At 46.3% G+C, this 18,919-nt stretch overlaps 3 protein-coding genes and 1 long non-coding RNA gene across 5 annotated transcripts; 3 read left to right on the top strand and 1 right to left on the bottom strand.

Moving 5' to 3' along the window:
- Window positions 1–387: 387 nt before the first annotated feature.
- Window positions 388–6,215, bottom strand: lrwd1 (leucine-rich repeats and WD repeat domain containing 1). 2 transcript variants are annotated; one of them, XM_052047265.1, is made up of 16 exons: window positions 6,107–6,215; window positions 5,362–5,446; window positions 5,049–5,283; window positions 4,747–4,866; window positions 4,526–4,672; window positions 4,183–4,254; window positions 3,694–4,017; window positions 3,495–3,609; window positions 3,310–3,404; window positions 2,493–2,703; window positions 2,331–2,403; window positions 2,078–2,221; window positions 1,902–2,005; window positions 1,653–1,811; window positions 1,093–1,202; window positions 388–1,031 (listed from the first exon to the last, which is right to left on the bottom strand). In XM_052047265.1, the coding sequence occupies exons 1-16, from the start codon at window positions 6,111–6,113 to the stop codon at window positions 885–887; spliced, it is 2,148 nt and encodes a 715-aa protein (XP_051903225.1). In that variant the 5' UTR covers window positions 6,114–6,215; the 3' UTR covers window positions 388–884. The 2 variants fall into 2 exon arrangements, with proteins under 2 accessions (XP_051903225.1, XP_051903226.1); XM_052047266.1 differs by having other exon boundaries at window positions 6,132–6,179.
- On the top strand, window positions 1,223–2,235 carry LOC127588547 (uncharacterized). The gene is made up of 2 exons (XR_007959114.1): window positions 1,223–1,530; window positions 1,980–2,235. It is a non-coding gene; the product is annotated as an uncharacterized LOC127588547 (long non-coding RNA).
- A 208-nt stretch (window positions 6,216–6,423) lies between the features above and the next one.
- Window positions 6,424–8,152, top strand: alkbh4 (alkB homolog 4, lysine demthylase). Its single transcript, XM_052047300.1, has 3 exons — window positions 6,424–6,581; window positions 7,077–7,265; window positions 7,334–8,152. Exons 1-3 carry the CDS (start codon window positions 6,480–6,482, stop codon window positions 7,853–7,855), a joined length of 813 nt encoding a protein of 270 aa, XP_051903260.1. The 5' UTR covers window positions 6,424–6,479; the 3' UTR covers window positions 7,856–8,152.
- Window positions 8,153–8,584: 432 nt separating this feature from the next.
- LOC127588507 (E3 ubiquitin-protein ligase CBL-like) lies at window positions 8,585–18,167 on the top strand. The gene is made up of 15 exons (XM_052047260.1): window positions 8,585–9,191; window positions 10,457–10,704; window positions 11,998–12,144; window positions 12,236–12,392; window positions 12,544–12,665; window positions 12,808–12,945; window positions 13,402–13,489; window positions 13,564–13,695; window positions 13,770–13,982; window positions 14,395–14,511; window positions 14,675–14,973; window positions 15,274–15,444; window positions 15,677–15,774; window positions 15,880–16,068; window positions 16,196–18,167. The coding sequence occupies exons 1-15, from the start codon at window positions 9,048–9,050 to the stop codon at window positions 16,522–16,524; spliced, it is 2,592 nt and encodes an 863-aa protein (XP_051903220.1). The 5' UTR covers window positions 8,585–9,047; the 3' UTR covers window positions 16,525–18,167.
- The last annotated feature ends 752 nt before the right edge of the window (window positions 18,168–18,919 follow it).

Genomic DNA, 18,919 nt, shown 5'->3' with positions numbered 1-18,919 from the left:
ATCCTCACGCATGCTCAGGCAAACAAAAAGGAAGGAGGTGCTGGCCAACATTTCCCAGCACAGGACTATTTTAACACAGCTATGTATACATGGTACAAAGAAATTTAAAAAAAACTAAGATTAAATTGGACACTGACGTAAATATGAAACAAATATAGTCGTAGATAAAGCATTTTTAGCCACAAATGCTAATAATATACATAATAATTACATCCCTGTATTTTTTTCATAGCTTCAGTACGCCCTCAGAGTATTTTGTAACTAAAATGGCAAAACATGAGGAAAAATGCTCCCGCATCTGTTGTAAGGTGTCATAGGAGCACAGTTTGGGTTATTTTTTTTTGTGGTCATACCTTCACCCACTCAAAAGAGACGCTAACCCCTGTATTCATTCAAGAAAAATGCTTATTGTGGTTGTAGCATCCAGCTTTAAGATCTACTACTGTGACTAAACCAAACTAGAGAATCCCAAATACAAAATAAACCAATTTATAAACCAATTTATCTGCAAATTTATTTATTTGCAGTAATAAAAAACGCCAGACCTTTTAAAGAAAATGACACACTATGTTAAAATGTTCACAATTCACAGTGACTAAATGATCAAGACAATGTGTCACACAGTGATCATTTCCTGAATAACATTGCACGATGTACAAGATTTAAATATTTCAAAAAGGATCTCGTAGTCAGATTACGAGTAGAGCAAGTTAAAAAAAAAAAGAATCAAATGTGGAACGACTTGGTGTGATGGTATGCATGTTTGCATGCTGTAGTAGTGGCTACTAACATTACACCACATGTCACCAGTGATCCCAAAGAACATTGGGTCCTCTTACCAGACATTTCAAGTACCGTAGTATTAATAGGTTGTATTAAGTTGCTCACAGCGCCCTCTTCCACACTATCACCATGTTCTTGTCACTGAGGGCCACCAGGTACTGGAGGCCGGGGTCCATGGCCACGCTGTTGATGGACGGGCCTTCCACCTGGCCGAGACCCTTGCAGACGACGGCGGGCCACTGGAGCACCTGGGCGGAACAAACGACGCGTCAACGCGGCCCCCTGTAAGGGCGAGTTATTCTTTCTTACCTCGGTGGGGTCGATGGGCTTCCCCATCTGGAAGTTGTCCTCCCGGAGGTTCGTGACGTGGTACGTCCACAACCTGCCTCTGTCGTCACCGCACACGATGTACGATTGACCTAACGGGACACAGGCGAGTTATTTTGATGATGTAATAATACATTATGCATTGCCACTTATTTGTATGTACTGTTGATAATCCTGTAATTCGAATAAGTCAACATGTAAACGGGCCTGGAGGGTAACAGAGATCACAAACAACTGATGTCGCTGGTCCAATCGCAAACACTGAGACAACCCGACGATTACATAAACATGAAGGCTGAACAATTTTGGAAAAATAATCAAATTGCTATTGTTTTCTTCAATATTGTGATTGATTATTATTTTCCCAAGGTCCTCTTCCCGTGTACTTGTTGACGAACACAAGCAGTATTACAGCAAAAAGTATGACATTTATTCAACACAATGTTTCTTTTTTTAATATATATGAGCAGAATGCTAAAATCGAGGCATGAATTAATATAAAAAGCAGTTTTACTTTTCGACTTCAATTGGGAGTAGCTTACCGGGACATGTGTTGAGCGCCAGGTAAGGAATCTCCGTGCGGGCCCAGCGCAGCTCGGCCATTACGGCGGCGCGCACGCAGCCGCTCTTGTTGGGCCGCTGAGATTGCGTCCGGCTCCAGCTCCACAAATAGATACAGTCGTGCATGAAGTTCTTGGAGGCTGACCACCAAGACGACGACATTAGCATGATCAATAAATGCATACATTCACATTAACAACATCCAACGTGGCTAACGAGTGTCCGCTCACCCACAATATCATCAGTGAGAAAACTGAGGCCGTCCACCGTGTGGTAATCGAGGTCTTTTTCTTCCTTCTCGTATACAGGGAAGGTTATCTCTGCTTCTTTCGACCTTCCGAAGCCAAGTAGATGCAAGCAGTGTTTGGGCTGATCACTGAGGGACTTTCAAACTTTTAACACCAACCTCTTGGTGGCGCTGTTGGGCGCAAGCTTCGTGTTGTACCAGTGCAGGCCATCCTCGCACGCCGCCAGAAGGTGCGCGTCGGGCTTGCTGGGTGGCAGGCAGATGTGCAGCGGAGTGCAGCTGCTCTCCAACACCAGCAACTGCCTGGAAGCGATAAATATGAGGGGGGAAAAAAAAAGACTTGTCAGCACATTACTTGATCTGAACAATGGTCGGATGTATATATTTTTTAATGATAATAATAATCACTCACACAACTTTAAAGTTGTATTTGCTGTCTATCCCGCCGATGTCCCACAGCACTATCTTGTTGTCGTAACAGCCCGCTGCAAGTAAAATGAGCAGAGCTGCCCTTTAGATCCGCCTCTTGTAAAACTGGTGCTTTTATTTTGCTGAGGTGACGCTGACGGCTTACTGAAAAGGAAGTTGCCCTGGCGGTGGTTGAAGCGCAGGACAGACAGCGCCTTGCGGCTCGCCCGGAACTCGCCGTAGGCAACGTTGCAGCGGGGGTGGATCAGCTTAACCAGGCCTCGCTTTCCGCCTGCCGCCAGGATGCTGCAAGGCTGTGCTGAGGCTCCGCCCCCTCGAGACATCAGTACCGTGGACCAGGACAGCGAGAAGAACTCCTGTGATGACCAAGTAACGGTGTCGCTGTTTATATTCATGTATTATACAATTAGGAGCATGTGTAAGAGCAGATGAAGGGCTTTTGATTTCAAGGTCACTGGGGGGTTTATATGTTTTCAGAATTGCAAGTTAGCCTACTCTACATATGAATTACAACCAGAAAAATTTCCTACTTGAATGTGATCATTTGGTGCGCACGGTATGCAATCTGGACTGGAAATTAATCAAAAAAACAAATGAATATGTAATAAAACTCAAATAGAGTGCCTGTACATGCCGTTTGTTGGACACGTGCAAAATGGGAAACTGTTCAACAAACACATGAAATATATGATTTTATAAAATGATTCATTTTTAAATACTTTTTTCATATAAAGAATTTTTTTAATACAGGTTTTTTTGTTGGGCAGTGACGCCCATCTAGTTTTTATTTCAAAAGGCACCATATTCTAACACAGACCTAGCCCTAATACAAATATATATATATTTTGAAATGCCTTGCCGGGAATTTGCACATAAACAAATAGAGCTACTCAAAATAACACTCCTCCTTGGCCTGAGGTTGATTCTAGTAACCCGGTGAACAAGTGTATGATGAAACAAACCTCCCCAGTCACTTTATACTTCTTCATCACCATGCCAGTCTCGCAGTCGATCACGCACAGAGAGTCTCCGCCGCATGTCGCAACCAGATGACCGCCTGTGCAAAACACACCCACGCGCGCGCGATAACGTCAATCGCCACAGGCCCAATAAAAGTCAGACAAGTGAGAATCTTTTGTGCAAGTACCAGAGACGCCAAGCTGCGGTTGAAAGGCGCAGGCCCAAAGCTGAGTGGCGAAGTCGTCCGAGTTGTCCTGCTTGCTGTGACACTGCAGGACGTGAAGAGGCTGCAGGCGCACCGGCTGCACAACAGTCAACATGTAACACCAGTGAGGAACTTTACAGTAGATGGAGGAAAAAATAAAATAATTTCCGTGCTTGGATACCTGCGTCTTGTTTATGCTCTTCATCACATCATCACTCGTCTCCTCCTTCGCTGCACCCACCGCCGCTGTTCTTGACGGTTTCATTCGCTTGCCAGCAACCTCTTTCTTTGCGGAGGCAAGTGTCGGTGTCAAAGAATGCTGAGCCCTCGTGGCGGGCCTGACGGGAACGACGGCGGCCTGACTTTTCCTCGGGCTGAGCCTCAGTTTGCCAGGGCTGTCCTCCGCCGAGGAGGGTGCGGACGGATCGCAGCGCGACTTTTTACGAGGGGTCAGTCGCAAGTCATCGTTTGTCATTTGCTTCCTTTTCGTGGGGATTAGGACCTCCTGGATGATAAGTGCAAAGCATCAATGACAAGTCTGTCAATTTTACAATGCAATGCATTTTTATTTATACACTATAGTGCTTTCACAACAGTAAAAACATGTCTCCCTTAACTCCGCAGTCCCAGTGAACAAGTAACCCCTGTGAGATAGTGATCACTGTCTCACATTGGTTTGGTTGGACATTTCCTCCTTTGGTTCTGTGAGGGAGCGCAGATACTCCCTGGCCATGATTTCAACCTAACAGACACACAATGAAAAACATGAAGTCACAGTTCCTGGAGGAAGGGGGGGGGGGCAAAAGATAGGATGCCATGAATTAGTTATTTCGGGGTCCTTCGTTACTGTTACGACTACGACATGCTTTCATGGCACAGCTTGACAAACAAAGTACTAGACCACCCTCTGGTGGCGAGCTGCAGTATAGCACAGGAACCAACCAAATGAAGTCCACATTTTCATCTCCTTAACAAATGTTTGGTTTACCATTTTTCACATCACGCATCATTACCTTCCACTTTGTGAAACCGCTGACCGAACTGGGTCCATATTTCACCTCCTTCCGTGCCGTGTTGATAAAGTCCTCTGCCAGGTCGGCCATTTTCTCTGCCGTGGCGGAATCTGGGAGGCTGTAGCTCCGGCCCCATAAGGCAATGATCTAAGAGACAGTTTGTCAGTAGACTTCTTGAACTGGACACACACTCGCGTTAACAAGACACCAGGTTTCCATACCCTGGACCTCAGGTTCTCCGTGAACACAAAGCGGACGTGGTTGGCGGTGCTGGTGATATCTTTGCCGTTGTAGCTCCGCAATTTGGGCAGCAACGTCATTAGCTTGTAATTGTCACTCACCTGTGAAAGAAAACATTATAAGAATCAAAGAAAGTGTCATAATAATGTGTGAAGGATGAAGTTACACATTTCAGCAAGGATGTTCATTTCCCAGGTCAATTCAATACCAATTTATGAAACTGTATCCCATTACTTTTGCACACAAATTAGTATTGCATAAACTCTTTCTTTTCCTCCCTTACAGTGATATAAAGGTTGTCCTCCATCTTGACCTCTTCCAAGCAGCACAGAGACGCCATGGAGGTGACGTCCTCCATCTGGTTGTCGCTGAGGTCCAGAAAGCGCAGCTTGGGTAGCTCCAAGTTTTTGGGGAACTCCTGCAGCCTGTTCCCAGACAGATCCCAGCGCTCCAGGGACTGAAGACGGGACAGCAGCTGGACCGGCAAGTCTGGAGATTTCAGTCCGAGCTTGGAGAGACTACAAAAGGGCTCAAAACTTAGTTTTGGTAGAAATTGGGGTGGAAAAGCTGCAAGTAAAATCATACAATATGCTTACTTCAGCGTCTTGATCTCTTCAAGTCTTTTGGTTTTTGGAGAGCCTTTCTCCAGTAGAGTCTTCTCTGTTATTGTTACCATTGTTTCTGTGGTGAAAGAGCACAGACACCACTTAAATGACAAGTTCAAATTGAACAAAGAACAGTCTCTTGATTGGAGGTGTGATGAACGAGCCGCAACCACACCTTGATACCACAATCGATTTGGCACACTTGGAATAACGTCGAAAGTTAAACATGGTGTCTGTTTGGGCATGTGCAGTTCAACAACATGTGGTGAACTTCTACCTCTTAATATAAAACAATGTGTCTATTCATGCCCTTGGATAAATATTAGTTATTCCAAAAAAATGTAATTGATGTTTGATGAACAACCAGCTGGTAAAACTGATATCTACTCCCTTTCTTATAATACCCTCATTTTAATTTTACCATGGGGTTGTCTCTTCTCTGTAAACACGCCCACGGTGAGTACTCAAAAAAGTATCCTCGTGATACAAAAAGAATCAGTTAACACACTACATTCGCCTTAAAATGTTACACACTGTATACTTTTACATTTATTAGAGCGGAAAACTAGCCATTTTGCTACCACTGGAAAATACCGTGTAATGCGAGCTCCCCACGACCATTTTAAGATATAATTCGTCATATTTATAATCACGTCACGTTACACGAGAGTACTAGTTTGCCTAAATTTGCGTTTTGAATCAAAACTATGTCATGTAAACCTTTAAATTTACTTACGGGACATACATACATACACACGTACAGTCACGAACTCCGCGAGACAACAGAAACTTTCCCGGGGTACGAATGACGTACTTCCTGTAGCCGCAGTTTGAGATGAAGTACTTCCGGTTTTAAAAACTTTATTGACCAACTAGCTAAGCAAAATAACAAAATTTGCTTTTAAGTATCTTAAATGAATAATGAAATGCGTCGTTATTAAGTGGAACAATTCTACTCAATTCTGTGTATTTATAATAGGTATTTAGTGACATTGACTTGACTAGTCCTAGTGCTAAAGCGATCTACCGCAACCACCCCCTAGATGGCAGTAGTTATCTTTGTTTGAAGCGCGCGCCCCTAATATCCTATAGAAGAAGATAACGGTACGATGACGGTTCCTGATAGAGTTGTTGCTTCATGTGCTTGTAAAGGTGTCCGGCGCTGTCTTCTGTGTGAGAATTTTAAAGAAAATCACTTTCCAGAAGAGAAGGTAAACTTATCTGTTAGTAAATTGTCATTAATTGAGGTATTTGTAGTAGCACAGGAACAATATACACGGATTTTGCGAGCTACGGGTGCCCTCGCCAAACAATCCGAATAACATCGTGTTATTACGGATTCATAAAAACGCGAAATGTCGCACCTTGTCTATCTTTGGTTAAATGTTGCACGTAAAATTTTAGGATCAACCTAAATTTAATTTCGTAGCCAAATGCACCCAACAATTGTTGAAAGTGTATTTTTTTTTTACAAGTGTTATTAATTTGGTCATTCAACTCTAAATAAAGAATGCACAAATTAGAGCTCCAAATACAAAAACACTAAAAATCAAAAATAATTATTAATCTACAGAAAAAGGAAGCGATGACTGCAAAATGATGACATTTTCTGCAAACACAGCAAATAAATGAAATCAGCCAAGTTCTACATTACAATTATAATGTATACAATTTCCAGCATAACAATTGTTTCCATGTCGATGTAGATCCTACATATTTACTCGTACAACCCAGAAACAGAGCTCGCTGTTCACAAAGATGGCAAACCCGCATCATTTCCCTTTCCCGGAGTGCTCCTGTGGGAGGACTTCCTATCGGAGGAGGAGGAAAAGGAGCTAATCAGCAGCATGGACAAAGACACCTGGAATCTGTCCCAATCAGGTCGAAAGAAACAGGTACAGACAATGCTGTCAAACATTATTGATATGATAATAAAATTGTGATTGCAATTATGTTTTTACAGGATTTTGGCCCAAAAGTGAACTTCAAGAAGAGGAAAGTGCGTCCCGCAAATTTCAGTGGACTTCCTGCATTGAGTAAAAAACTAGTGCTGCGAATGCAACAAGAAAAAACTCTGGCAGGCTTCCAGCCTGTGGAGCAATGCAATCTGGACTACCACCCTCAGCGAGGCTCTGCTATTGACCCTCACCTGGATGACTCCTGGCTGTGGGGGGAGCGTCTGGTCACTGTCAACATGCTGTCGGACACAACGCTGACCATGTCGTTGGAACAGGGTTTCCAGCAGCTTGGACTCTTGGGAGAAGTGAACGTAGAGGTGGCACTCCCGCGCAGGTCTTTAGTAGTGTTGTATGGAGAGGCGCGGCATCGCTGGAAACACGGCATTCTCCGGAAGGATGTTCGGGAGCGCAGAGTTTGCAGCACCTACAGGGAGCTCTCGGCCGAGTTCCTCCCCGGTGGGCAGCACGCTGAGCTGGGAGCTCATCTTCTCAATATTGCTGCCAGTTTCAATGGAGCTCCTATTTAGACCTTTCAGATAACTCTCCTGATTTTCAGGGGTTTTTTCAATGTCGCTCTTCTGTACAAACACCACCAAGGAAGGGACGAAGTCAACTCAACATATCTCTACACAAATAATATTATTCCGAATTCAGAACTGATGCAAATTTTGTGCATGTACAATTGATTACCACTGACATATTTGTTTGAAGAACTAGAGTAGAGTGTGGCTTCCCTTGTTAAAATGACATTATATTTTAACATAGTAGCAGTTCTCATTTAAATAAAGGAACCAAAAGAATAAAGTTTGGGTCATTAAATGGAATTTGTCTTTTACCCTGACAGCAAACCTCTGTTCAATGTTGTGACTTCTGCATTTATAGCTTGTTCTTTCAACTTTTCAACCAGTTCCGCCTTTTCTATCTCTATGTGACTTTCCATACAGTAGCACTTCTGCGCATCTTTGTGCAACAGAAATCTTTCTTTTGTGTTGTAATATTGTGATGTCTCTTTGAAGTCATCCTACAAACATGACAGGAAAAATTAAAACATGTTTAATTTCCTTGAACACAGTTTAAAACCCTGAAACATCATATTTCTATTCATCTTGTTTACTTCTTACTTTAAATTAAGTGAAGGAGTCAAATCTGTATTTCTACTTTTACCAGTCAATTTTGTGCACATTTATGCACAAAAGGACAGGCGGTGTCATCTACTTGACACGTCTTTTATTTTGGAGGTGTCAGACGGATATCCGCGTGTGGTCTGCCTTTGCTGGCTGACTTTTCATCGGCTGCAAACTGTGAACTGCTCTCGGTCTGAACCTGCTTGTTGATCGCCCCGTGCGGCTGATTAACAAACCGCCGGTTTATTATTAGCTCGGCTGGCACCGCGGGGCGGCTTCGACTCGACGCGAGAAGTCGTCGTTAAGCGACCGACACCGCGTCGCGGCGGCGTTTATGTCGCGTTTGGAACGCCGAGAGGCTTTTTCTTCCCCCTCCAATGTAGCTCGGTTGCTAACAGCGTCGCGATCGCATCGTTTTCACTGCGCCTTTTTCTTCCCCTTTCTTTGTGTTCTCTCCCACCCACCCCCAAGCTTGCCGGATAACCATCGCGGTAGGCGGTGCGAGTACCGTAAGTGTCGGAAAAAGGGATTGAGGATTCATCCCGAGGCTGTCAAGCGGGCTCACCCCCTCCACCCCCGGTGACCGAGCGAATTAATGGCCGGAAATCCGAGGAGGGGCGCGGGTCTCATCGGCTTGATGAAGGACGCCTTTCAGCCCCACCAGCAGCCCATGCAGCCCCACCAGCCCGCCGTGGTGGACAAGAAAATGGTGGAGAAATGCTGGAAGCTCATGGATAAGGTAAGCATCGTTTCTTGTCGGAGTTAAGCACTGGCCTCTGCTTCTTTCAACTGTCACTTCCCTCTTCAGGGTTCTCAAATTTAACGACAGTACTGATGAAGCCACGAAATTCAACAATCTCATATTGACTCCCGCTGCCCTTTAGTTCGAATTGAGTATACTTGGTTGTGTCAAAAAATGAGGTTGTAAACAAAGCTCATGAACCAAAAACCTTTATAGAGAACTGTGCTGGAAGAGTCAAACAAAACCGTGGACTCGGAAAAAAATATCGTAATTGCGAGAATGGCCCGTGCAATATGCGTATTGCAACAAATTGTCTGCTTTTATCCGACTTTGACCAATCAGATGCAACCTCAAATGTACATCGCCGCCCAATGGATAAACGGTATCTAGAGGCATTATTACACTTGAATAACTTTGGGGGGGGGGAGAAATCCAAGATTTACCCGCCTCTTGCCCAAAATCAGTTGGCATTGTCTCCTTATGAAGACTGGCACCGTAGAAAATGGATAGCTCGATGTTCACATAAATCAAAATGTCTGTAGATGTTTTATAACAAACCTCTCCATTGAATGTGGAGGCGCCTTGAAAGGGTGAGCAATTTTACGTGATTGGAAAATCCGCTTGAAACATCTCTACGGGTAATGGTTTTAGGTCGGTGACCGTTGGAACAGGCAGTCTAATTATTCCACGTTGCGTGGTTTCCCATCGGACCATATAATACGGTAAAACTAATTGAAACTATTGCTCGCTTGTTTCAATAAGCAGACGACCTACTTTGAAATGCTGCAGCTCATGATTCATATCAAGAAAGCATCGTGATGGATTACGGCGGTTTTACAACAGGCCACTGATTTAACTTGCAAATTGTTGCGAAACCGAATACAGTACAGCGGTGCCTCAAGTTTTGTTAGTTTGTTCCGTGACCACGCTTGGAACTCAAAACACTCCTAAAACAATTACCGGTACCCAAAACATTTTTTAATATGTTTTTAGTATGAAAAAATGTAATTACTCATTTTTCACAGAGGATAAAGAATATATGCCTGTGCATGTTGTTATTCTGTTTGTCTGCGTGTTGCTTTAAGGGGTGTAACGACCGCAATATTGAGGCTAGTTGAATTAGCCGATCTAAGGTGTTTTGCATTGCGCGTTAGCATGAAGCTAGTGGGCCAGTGTACATTTTGTGGTATGGTCCTCTTTGTTTTCTGCTAAGCTGAGGATCTCTGCTACTATTAAGCACTCGTGATTCCTGTCCAATGCAGGTGGTACGCTTGTGCCAGAACCCCAAGGTGGCACTGAAGAACAGCCCACCGTACATCCTGGACCTGCTGCCTGACACCTACCAGCACCTGCGCACCATCCTGTCACGCTACGAGAGCCGCATGGACATGCTGGGCGAGAACGAGTACTTCCGCGTGGTCATGGACAACTTGACCAACAAGACGAAGCAGACCATGAGCCTGTTCAAGGAGGCCAAGGAGAGGATGTACGAGGAGAACTCGCAGCCCAGGTGAGCGTCAACATTTTGTTTTACATCACCATATAATCAATCGGCACATGAACCGTATGATGCAACACGTTATGTCTTTACGTTTCAATCTGCCACCACAATTTCAAACAAATGGCTGTTGTTAGAGGTTACGCATTTCACACATTTCTGCTGAAGTCAATCGAACCCAGTGTCGACCGAGTTACAAAAGCTCTATTATGAATATGCAAATGAAGGATGTATTTCGATGGAAAAAAAAGATATGCCTGAAGCATAGTCTTGTCAGATATTCATTTGCATATTGCAGTTTTTGCACAGAGAGATGACAGTTTGTTGCAACTTTCTGAATCTTTGTTGTTCATTCATTCATTCATTCATCTTCCGAGCCGCTTGATCCTCACTAGGGTCGCGGGGGGTGCTGGAGCCCATCCCAGCCGTCACCGGGCAGTAGGCGGGGGACACCCTGAATCGTTTGCCAGCCAATCGCAGGGCACACAGAGACGAACAACCATCCACGCTCACACTCACACCTAGGGACAATTTAGAGTGTTCAATCAGCCTGCCATGCATATTTTTGTAATGTGGGAGGAAACCGGAGCACCCGGAGAAAACCCACGCAGGCCCCGGGAGAACATGCAAACTCCACACAGGGAGGCCGGAGCTGGTATCGAACCCGGTACCTCTGCACTGTGAAGCCGACGTGCTAACCACTGGACTACCGGGCCGCCCTCTTTGTTGTTTATAGGTTATTTAATGTGGGGGGGTTTTTTTCCTCATAGGAAAATCATGGAAACAGTCAAATGTGTACTCGGGCAACTCACGGAGCTGAATTATTTGTGACTTTTTTTGGGGGGCCCTCAGAAAACGGCACGTGGAACATTCTTGCGCAATACTGAAAATGACAAGATTTAACAGATAATTGGCATCCCTATCGATGCTCGTCAGTGTCACAGTCTCACTCTCTCACTTTGTCTCAGTTGTTTGCAATCGTGGCTGATTCAGGCATATTGCGCTTTGAGTGATGCGTGGGTATAAAAGCGACATCAAAACGCATTGTGTGATGTCTGGTTTTCCCACGAGTGTTGCAATGCGGCGAGCAGCAGCAGCAAGAAGAGCGGCCGTTCTCCGATAAAGATCTCCGATTAACACGTCCACTTCCCTCTTTGTCCTCAAAGTGATTACAGAGCGAAAGTCAGTCCTTCCTCCACATGAGGTCATGTGATTTCTATCATTGTCCTCTGTCACCGTCGGGGTTGTTTTGAGAGGTCCAACGCACATCATCGAGTCAGTGTCCGTCTCCCCCCCCCCCCACAGGCGAAACCTCACCAAGCTGTCGCTCATCTTCAGTCACATGCTGGCCGAGCTCAAAGCCATCTTCCCCAACGGCCTGTTCCAGGGGGACAACTTCCGCATCACCAAAGCCGACGCCGCCGAGTTTTGGAGGCGCTCCTTCGGGGACAAGTGAGTTTGTGTCACCAAAAAAAAAAAAAAAAAAACACGACGCGTCCGTGTTGGGAGGGCTCTGATCGCGGGCGTGTCTTCGCCCCCGCAGGACCATTGTGCCATGGAGGACGTTCCGCCAGGCGCTGCACGAGTTCCACCCCATCAGCTCGGGCTTGGAGGCCATGGCGCTCAAGTCCACCATCGACCTCACCTGCAACGACTACATCTCCGTCTTTGAGTTCGACATCTTCACCAGGCTCTTCCAGGTTAGCCAGGACGAGCTGCCGAGCCGTTTTGAAGGGCAATTAGCATCCCGGGCTGACTGACCGAGAGGATGTCCCCCCCGCAGTGTTGAGGGTCATGTGCCTCATTTCGTCACACAAACATTGCCTACTGTCGATATGCGTGTTTCCGTAGCCGTGGTCATCTCTATTGCGGAACTGGAACAGTCTTGCCGTCACACACCCGGGCTACATGGCCTTCCTGACGTATGACGAGGTCAAGGCGCGCCTGCACAGGTTCATCCACAAGCCCGGCAGGTAAAGACCATCAAGTGCATCTTGAAATTCCATCCCCAAATGAAACGGCCCTATTTTTCTGTCTTTATATTAATAGTCCGTTTTTAATTTTTTTTTTTTTAAACAAGCAAAAATACATGACAAGCGTACACTGCCTCCTCAGCTACATCTTCAGGCTAAGCTGCACGCGGCTGGGCCAGTGGGCCATCGGCTACGTGACGGCGGACGGCAACATCCTGCAGACCATCCCTCATAACAAGCCTCTGTTCCAAGCGCTCATCGACGGCTACAGAGAGGGATTGTGAGTCGGGCTGCTTTACCTTTTTTTTTTTTTTTTCATTCATTATGCAAAGTCAAAGACATCCAATTAGTCCACGTGGGCCGAACACAGGAAGGGAAGTCAAGTATTGAGCCCGGTGAGATCAGTTTAATTGCAATATTACTGCAATTTACTGAGCTGAGGGAACGTCTTGGTGGTTGGTTTTGTGTGGGTGTGTCTACCAGGCTGCCCGTGGCCAATGCATGCACACCGGAAGGAGCGACACAAATGTCAACGGGCATTAGAATGCGATTAGAAAGTTACAATACTGCGGTGTTGGTCTTTGACATGAACACAAATCCTAATAGTATTTCCGTTCCTTTCAATGGGGAAAGATCGTTTGAGATACAAGTTTAATTTGTGATTGAAAACACTTGTAAGTCAAGCCACCGATTGGATGTTTTAAATGATCGGCCTCCCCGTTTGTGTATTCGCCAGCTACCTATTCCCAGATGGCCGCGCGCAGAACCCAGACCTAACGGGCCTGTGCGAGCCTTCCCCGCAAGACCACATCAAAGTTACCCAGGTTGGTTCTTCTCACGAACAACTCTCTCATGCGCACGCCACCGAGGTCGACACGCAGTCTCTTCGGTTTTGTAGGAGCAGTACGAGTTGTACTGCGAGATGGGCTCCACGTTCCAGCTGTGCAAGATTTGCGCCGAGAACGACAAGGACGTCAAGATCGAGCCGTGCCGACACCTGATGTGCACTTCCTGTCTGACTGCCTGGCAGGTGAGAGACTGCACACGCCGCCTCTTCAAAACGACCCCCGACCCGAACGTGTGCGTTTGTTTGTGTGGTATCAGGATTCCGAGGGTCAGGGCTGCCCCTTCTGCCGCTGTGAGATTAAAGGGACCGAGCCCATCGTGGTGGACCCCTTCCATCCCAAAGCCAGCGGGGGGGCTTTCGCCGGCTTCCAGGGGGGAGCCGGCCGGGCCGAGGCGGCCGCCAACGACGAGGATGACGACGAGCGTCTGGAGGACCAGAACCTCGTCATGAGCAGGCTGGCCTGCAGCAAGGTGTGTTCAGTCCGCAGGACCACAATATGGTTGCCATATGTGGCGATCAGTTTACTCCGAAGGTGGGCAAACTTTTGTGCTCGGGCGAGACATTGGATATTTTAAACCGGAGGGGGGGTTAAAATAGAAAAAAGTAGCCCTCCTCTGGCATCTTGGCGCCAAGAAACTATGTTGAAGTAAGTTGAGGGGCTTCTTTGTGGTAAAAGTAGTGCTTTTCCCTCAACGTGGAACTATGATGACGTAAGCTAGAAGAGCATTGCGTAAGCATTGTTTAGACAAAAGAAGTGCTTTGCCATCATCGTGTGAGATGATGAAGTAAGTTGACGAGCTTCATTTTACACACAAAGTTTTTTTTTTTAGTCACTGTAGTTGTAAAACACACACTTGGAATGAAATCTGCGTGCGCGTGTAGGTGGAGCGCCCGCCATCTCCCGTGTCCCAGCTGCCGCCCGTCCCGCCCCGGCTGGACCTCCTTCAGCAAAGACCCTCGAACTCACACAGCCAGCTGGTCCAAGGAGCCTGCGCTAAGGTCTCGTCTAAGTCTACCAAACACTGTCCGCTCAAGGAAAAAAAAAAAACATTTGGACTGCTGGAACCACTCATTAGCTTTGCCTGGAATTCTGGAAGTCTCCCATAACCGGGTTTAAATTTAAAAACAACCTCCCTTGTCTTTTTTTTTCTGCCGCAAGCAGATGGGGGCCACACACAGGGACAAGCCCCTCCCATTGCCACCGGCACTGCGAGAGCTACCGCCGCCGCCTCCCCCGGAGCGCCCTTCCCTGGCGGCGTCGGACTCGAGGCTACAGAGGAGACCCCTGCCCTCGACGCCCGACACGCCCGCTTGGGCCGCCAACTATATGGTGCCGCGGCCCGCCTGCAAGGCGCCCGCTAATGCGCTTCCCGCCACACCTCAGAGCGGCGGTGCCAGCGGCGGCGCCGAGGCAGGCAAGCCCAACGTGGCCACCAACGCCATCTACTGCCTGGCCGCCAGGTATAACATTCTCACCATTGTCCGGTTTCAAATCGTGCGTGATCGCTAACGTAACATGCTAAAAAAAAAAACACACACAACCGAAAAAGCTGTTTGGGCACCGGCGATTCAAAATTTCACGATCAGGTAACTACGCAGGCTGAAAAGAATGAGTTCTGACTTGCCTTCGTAGCTGAGCGACTATCCTTCTGCACGAAAGCATTATGCGTGTATGTTTTGAAGAGCTCGCTATTGCAAGTGGTTCTGAAATGTGTATAACCGGGGGCTTCAGTGAAGGGTTTTGGACTTGAATTTGTTCAGGTCGCTGCCAACGTCAGCCGTTTCCAGCAGGGAGAAGTTGCCCACCGACTGCGAAGAGAACGAGTACATGAGTCCCACCTCCCTCCCGGCATCCGGCGCCCCGTGGATCATCGCTGGCTCTTTGGTGCCACCGCCTCCACCTCCCAGTCAGGCAAACCATAATGACGTCAGGTGATTTATTTTAACTGTTTTTTTGGGAGCCACAAGATGGCGCCAGAATTCTGGTTATAGGAAAGTGGAGCTTTATAAATGTAATTGATGTTTGGGATGTGTTGTTTATTTTGCAGTACATCTTACAGCCACGAGGCGGCGATGTAGTCAAAATACAATTACTTTCGCCAGACTGCAAGGTATACTAATGTAATAGAAGGTGTCAAATTTTGTCATTCACTTGTGGTTCCAGCGGTGACGGTCTCGACGTGGACTCGGCCGACCCTCAGGTGTACGAGGCTATGTGTAACATCCAGGCACAGGCTGCCGCCTCGGAGGCCCTCGATCACGGTACGCCTCCCCCCACTCGACGCCATCACGAACTTCACCGGCATCCTCTCCTGTGTTGAGGGACATGCTTTCAACTTCCTGTGTGCTTGAATTCACGCATTTCAGAGCGTCCTCAGCACTCCTCCTCGGCGGTCTACCAGGCCAAGTCCATGGAAGGCTCCTTGGAGGACACTTACGAGTACGACTGCCCTCGCCCGCTAGCCCCTCCGGCGCCCGCCCGGCGGGCTCTGGCGGACGTCAACGGTCCTTCCAAAGCCTTCAGCACGCTCAGCATCGACGGAGCCGTAGAAGCCAGTATGTGACGCTACAAGTTTTGCATCACGTTCACTTCCTGTTTCTATTTGTTCATCTTAGTAATGAGATCATCAAATTCACTTTGTGTGTCCTCCCCCCCACTTTTTTTTTTTTTGCGCCATCGCAGGTTTGTATGCAGCCGGCATGGACCCCGAGCGCCCACCCAAACCCCTCCCGCGTCGCGCCAATTCAGACCGGCGGGTTCGGCCGCTGAACCGCGAACCCCCCTCAGCTTCGCCGGAGCAGCCCCCACGACCCTCCTCCTCGCACACGCCACCGCCCCCCTCGGCGGCCAGCGGGGTGCTGAGCGGGGAGATCGAGTGCCTGATGTCTCAGGGCTATTCCATCCAGGACATCCAGAAGGCGCTGTTGATCGCCAGGAACAACCTGGAGACGGCCAAGAACATCCTACGAGAGTTTGTGTCCGTGCCCTCGGCCGCGCACATCGCCACATAAATCCCGTCGCGACCCCCTGCGCCTCGTGCCATCGTCGCTACTGTCGGTTGCCTCCGAACCTTTCCGCGCTTTGTCCCACACGGAAAACCCCAAAAGCCTTCAAATGTTCGTGAAAGCGTACGTCGTTACCACTCAAGGGACCATGTCGACTCAATGTGACCCCGACACCCCCCGCCGCTAGCTGCTTGTGTCGTACCATTTACGTGGCCACGTGCGGTCCAAATGAATCTTTGTCACAATAATACTAATAATGATGTCGTACGAACAGTTTGACCGTGGTTCTACATAGGGATGGGCCGTTGGCGCTAAATCGTAGCAAATCGTATTTGTTTGTGCACTCCATTTTGGCAGGCTGAATCAATAGCATGTCATTGACCTTTACCTCCTTTAATAGTTTTCCGGTAGCCTTTTTAAAGGACAAACGATACCATCGGGTTCATATTTTTAACCACCTAGTTTATTTTTGTGTTTACTCTGCAGCCTATTTAGGCATCCATTTTTTTTCCCGTGACATTGAATTATACTTCCTGTTTTGTTTGTACTACAGCCAGTTTAGGCTGTAACTACGGCATCACATTCACTACCTGTTTCTATATTTTCGACAAGCCTGTTTAGGCGGAAATCTGAGCATCAGATCTACTTTTACCTCCTGCTTCTGTTCATTCTGCAGCCCATATGCGTATAAACGACAGCCCTTTTTCCATTTGTTCCGCAGCCCAGTTCAGCACCAATTTTCTTTTACTTCCTGTTTCTACTCGTTACGCAACCCTTTCAAGGCAACAACGATAGCATCACACGCACTTTTACTTCGCGTTTGCCCATCCCTAATTGCACATGTCAACCCAGCCCTACGACGAGTTTGTCGTTTCAACGCTAAACCACGCAAGGGTTATTGTCCTCGCCTTGAGCTTCTCGCAGCTTTGAACCGTTTCTGACTAAAAAGCACCAACAGTAACCGAGACGCTAAGACGAAAGAAGAGCGAACACATTCCAATCCCGATGTGGAGCGTTTTAGCGTCGAATTTACTTGGATGGCTCACGTCAGGTGTCTGTTAAGTAACGTCTGTAAATGTGCCTTTTGGCAGGTTGGCTCGCCATTTTGGGAGACTTTCTTCCTCCAGTAGTCACAGATGGTATTATGAAAAGAGATTAAGATTCTATACTTAAATGCTAGTACTAAAGAATCATTGTCTTGGGACTGATGTGACGTTATGTGTTAGCACATTGACTTAAGATTATGAATTGTCACATTTAAGGCCTTAAGGAGGACTTTTAAACGTGGTACATTTTTTGGGGTGGAGCTCCACTGGAGGGACTTTGCATGATCAGCGCTTTATCTTCTGTCTTGAAACTTTTACGTGCCTGTCTCTTGAAAGAAAGGTACGCTCCCCTACTCTCATTCGATTGGTCATCTCAAACGAGCTTCATTTAGAAGACAGGAAAGGTTGCTGAAATATATGTCTTTTAACTCGCCTTTTTTTCTTGACAACTCGCCTACTAAAATGTTTGTTGCTGCTTTGTTGCCATCTTCATGTAAATATGATTTATTTATTGTCTTCTTAATATCCTCGGCGTTCGTTGTGTTGCCATGTTTTCATGCCCAAGCCATTAAGATTTTTAATTAAACAGTATTTTCTTTAAAACCTTTGTTGTGCGAGTACTTTATTACCGATAGGTTTTGTTTCCTTTGTATGTGTATTAAAGATTTATATATTGATATATATTTATTTATATGGATATTTTTAATTGATTAAAAAAATTACATCTATCATAAAAATGTATTAAAATAAGTACACATGTGAAACAATTGTACTGAACGATTTTGAGCTAATATATCAGAAATGTATACATTTAAACTATATTAAAATTACATTGAATTGTAGTGGGCAGGATCAAGGATCTGACTATTGATCCTTACACACGATTACTTGTTTTCTGACGTTATTTAGGGCAATTTTACTTGGGATAAATTGTGTATATTGTGATGTATAGGGTGTCGCCGGTTTACGAGCTCTATTCCTACGACATGGAGTGACGTATGTCAAGACAGTCGTAAATAAAAACAGGACAATCGTGCTCAGTGTAAGCCGCTGTATTGCCACAAGAGGGTAGCAGACACCTGGTCAATCGTGAGGTAGCGTTAAAGTCGCAGTTTGGTCAAGCATGTATTATTTTTTTATGCGTGGTATTTATTTTGCCATTCCGGGGCAACTCTCGACACCAAAACATCTGGCTTTTACTGTATTATTATTATTGGTGTTATTACAACACCAACATTTTCAGTGTTATATTCCTTGGTTGGAAAGCGGGTTTTAGACGAGCTGTTGCAGCTGCAACGCATAAAAACCAAAAGAGCCTGGCAATAAAATTGGAAGAAGGAATAATGAAGTACAAA

The sequence above is a fragment of the Hippocampus zosterae genome, chromosome 16, assembly GCF_025434085.1.
Source record: "Hippocampus zosterae strain Florida chromosome 16, ASM2543408v3, whole genome shotgun sequence".
Classification (NCBI taxonomy): Eukaryota; Metazoa; Chordata; class Actinopteri; order Syngnathiformes; family Syngnathidae; genus Hippocampus; species Hippocampus zosterae.
This window is presented reverse-complemented; position numbering and strand designations above follow the sequence as displayed.

Bases quoted from the DNA above. Each gene is read 5' to 3' on its own strand.
- lrwd1 (XM_052047265.1), bottom strand. The intron at 5,284-5,361 runs GTAAGCATATTG...GCCCTTTTGTAG, and splicing joins GAAGAGATCAAGACGCTGAA to TCTCTCCAAGCTCGGACTGA. The intron at 2,704-3,309 runs GTTTGTTTCATC...TGGTCATCACAG, and splicing joins AGTATAAAGTGACTGGGGAG to GAGTTCTTCTCGCTGTCCTG.
- alkbh4 (XM_052047300.1), top strand. From the start codon at position 6,480: ATGACGGTTCCTGATAGAGTTGTTGCTTCATGTGCTTGTAAAGGTGTC. The intron at 6,582-7,076 runs GTAAACTTATCT...ATGTCGATGTAG, and splicing joins ATCACTTTCCAGAAGAGAAG to ATCCTACATATTTACTCGTA. The intron at 7,266-7,333 runs GTACAGACAATG...ATGTTTTTACAG, and splicing joins AATCAGGTCGAAAGAAACAG to GATTTTGGCCCAAAAGTGAA.
- LOC127588507 (XM_052047260.1), top strand. From the start codon at position 9,048: ATGGCCGGAAATCCGAGGAGGGGCGCGGGTCTCATCGGCTTGATGAAG. The intron at 12,145-12,235 runs GTGAGTTTGTGT...TCGCCCCCGCAG, and splicing joins AGGCGCTCCTTCGGGGACAA to GACCATTGTGCCATGGAGGA. The intron at 14,974-15,273 runs GTATAACATTCT...GAATTTGTTCAG, and splicing joins ATCTACTGCCTGGCCGCCAG to GTCGCTGCCAACGTCAGCCG.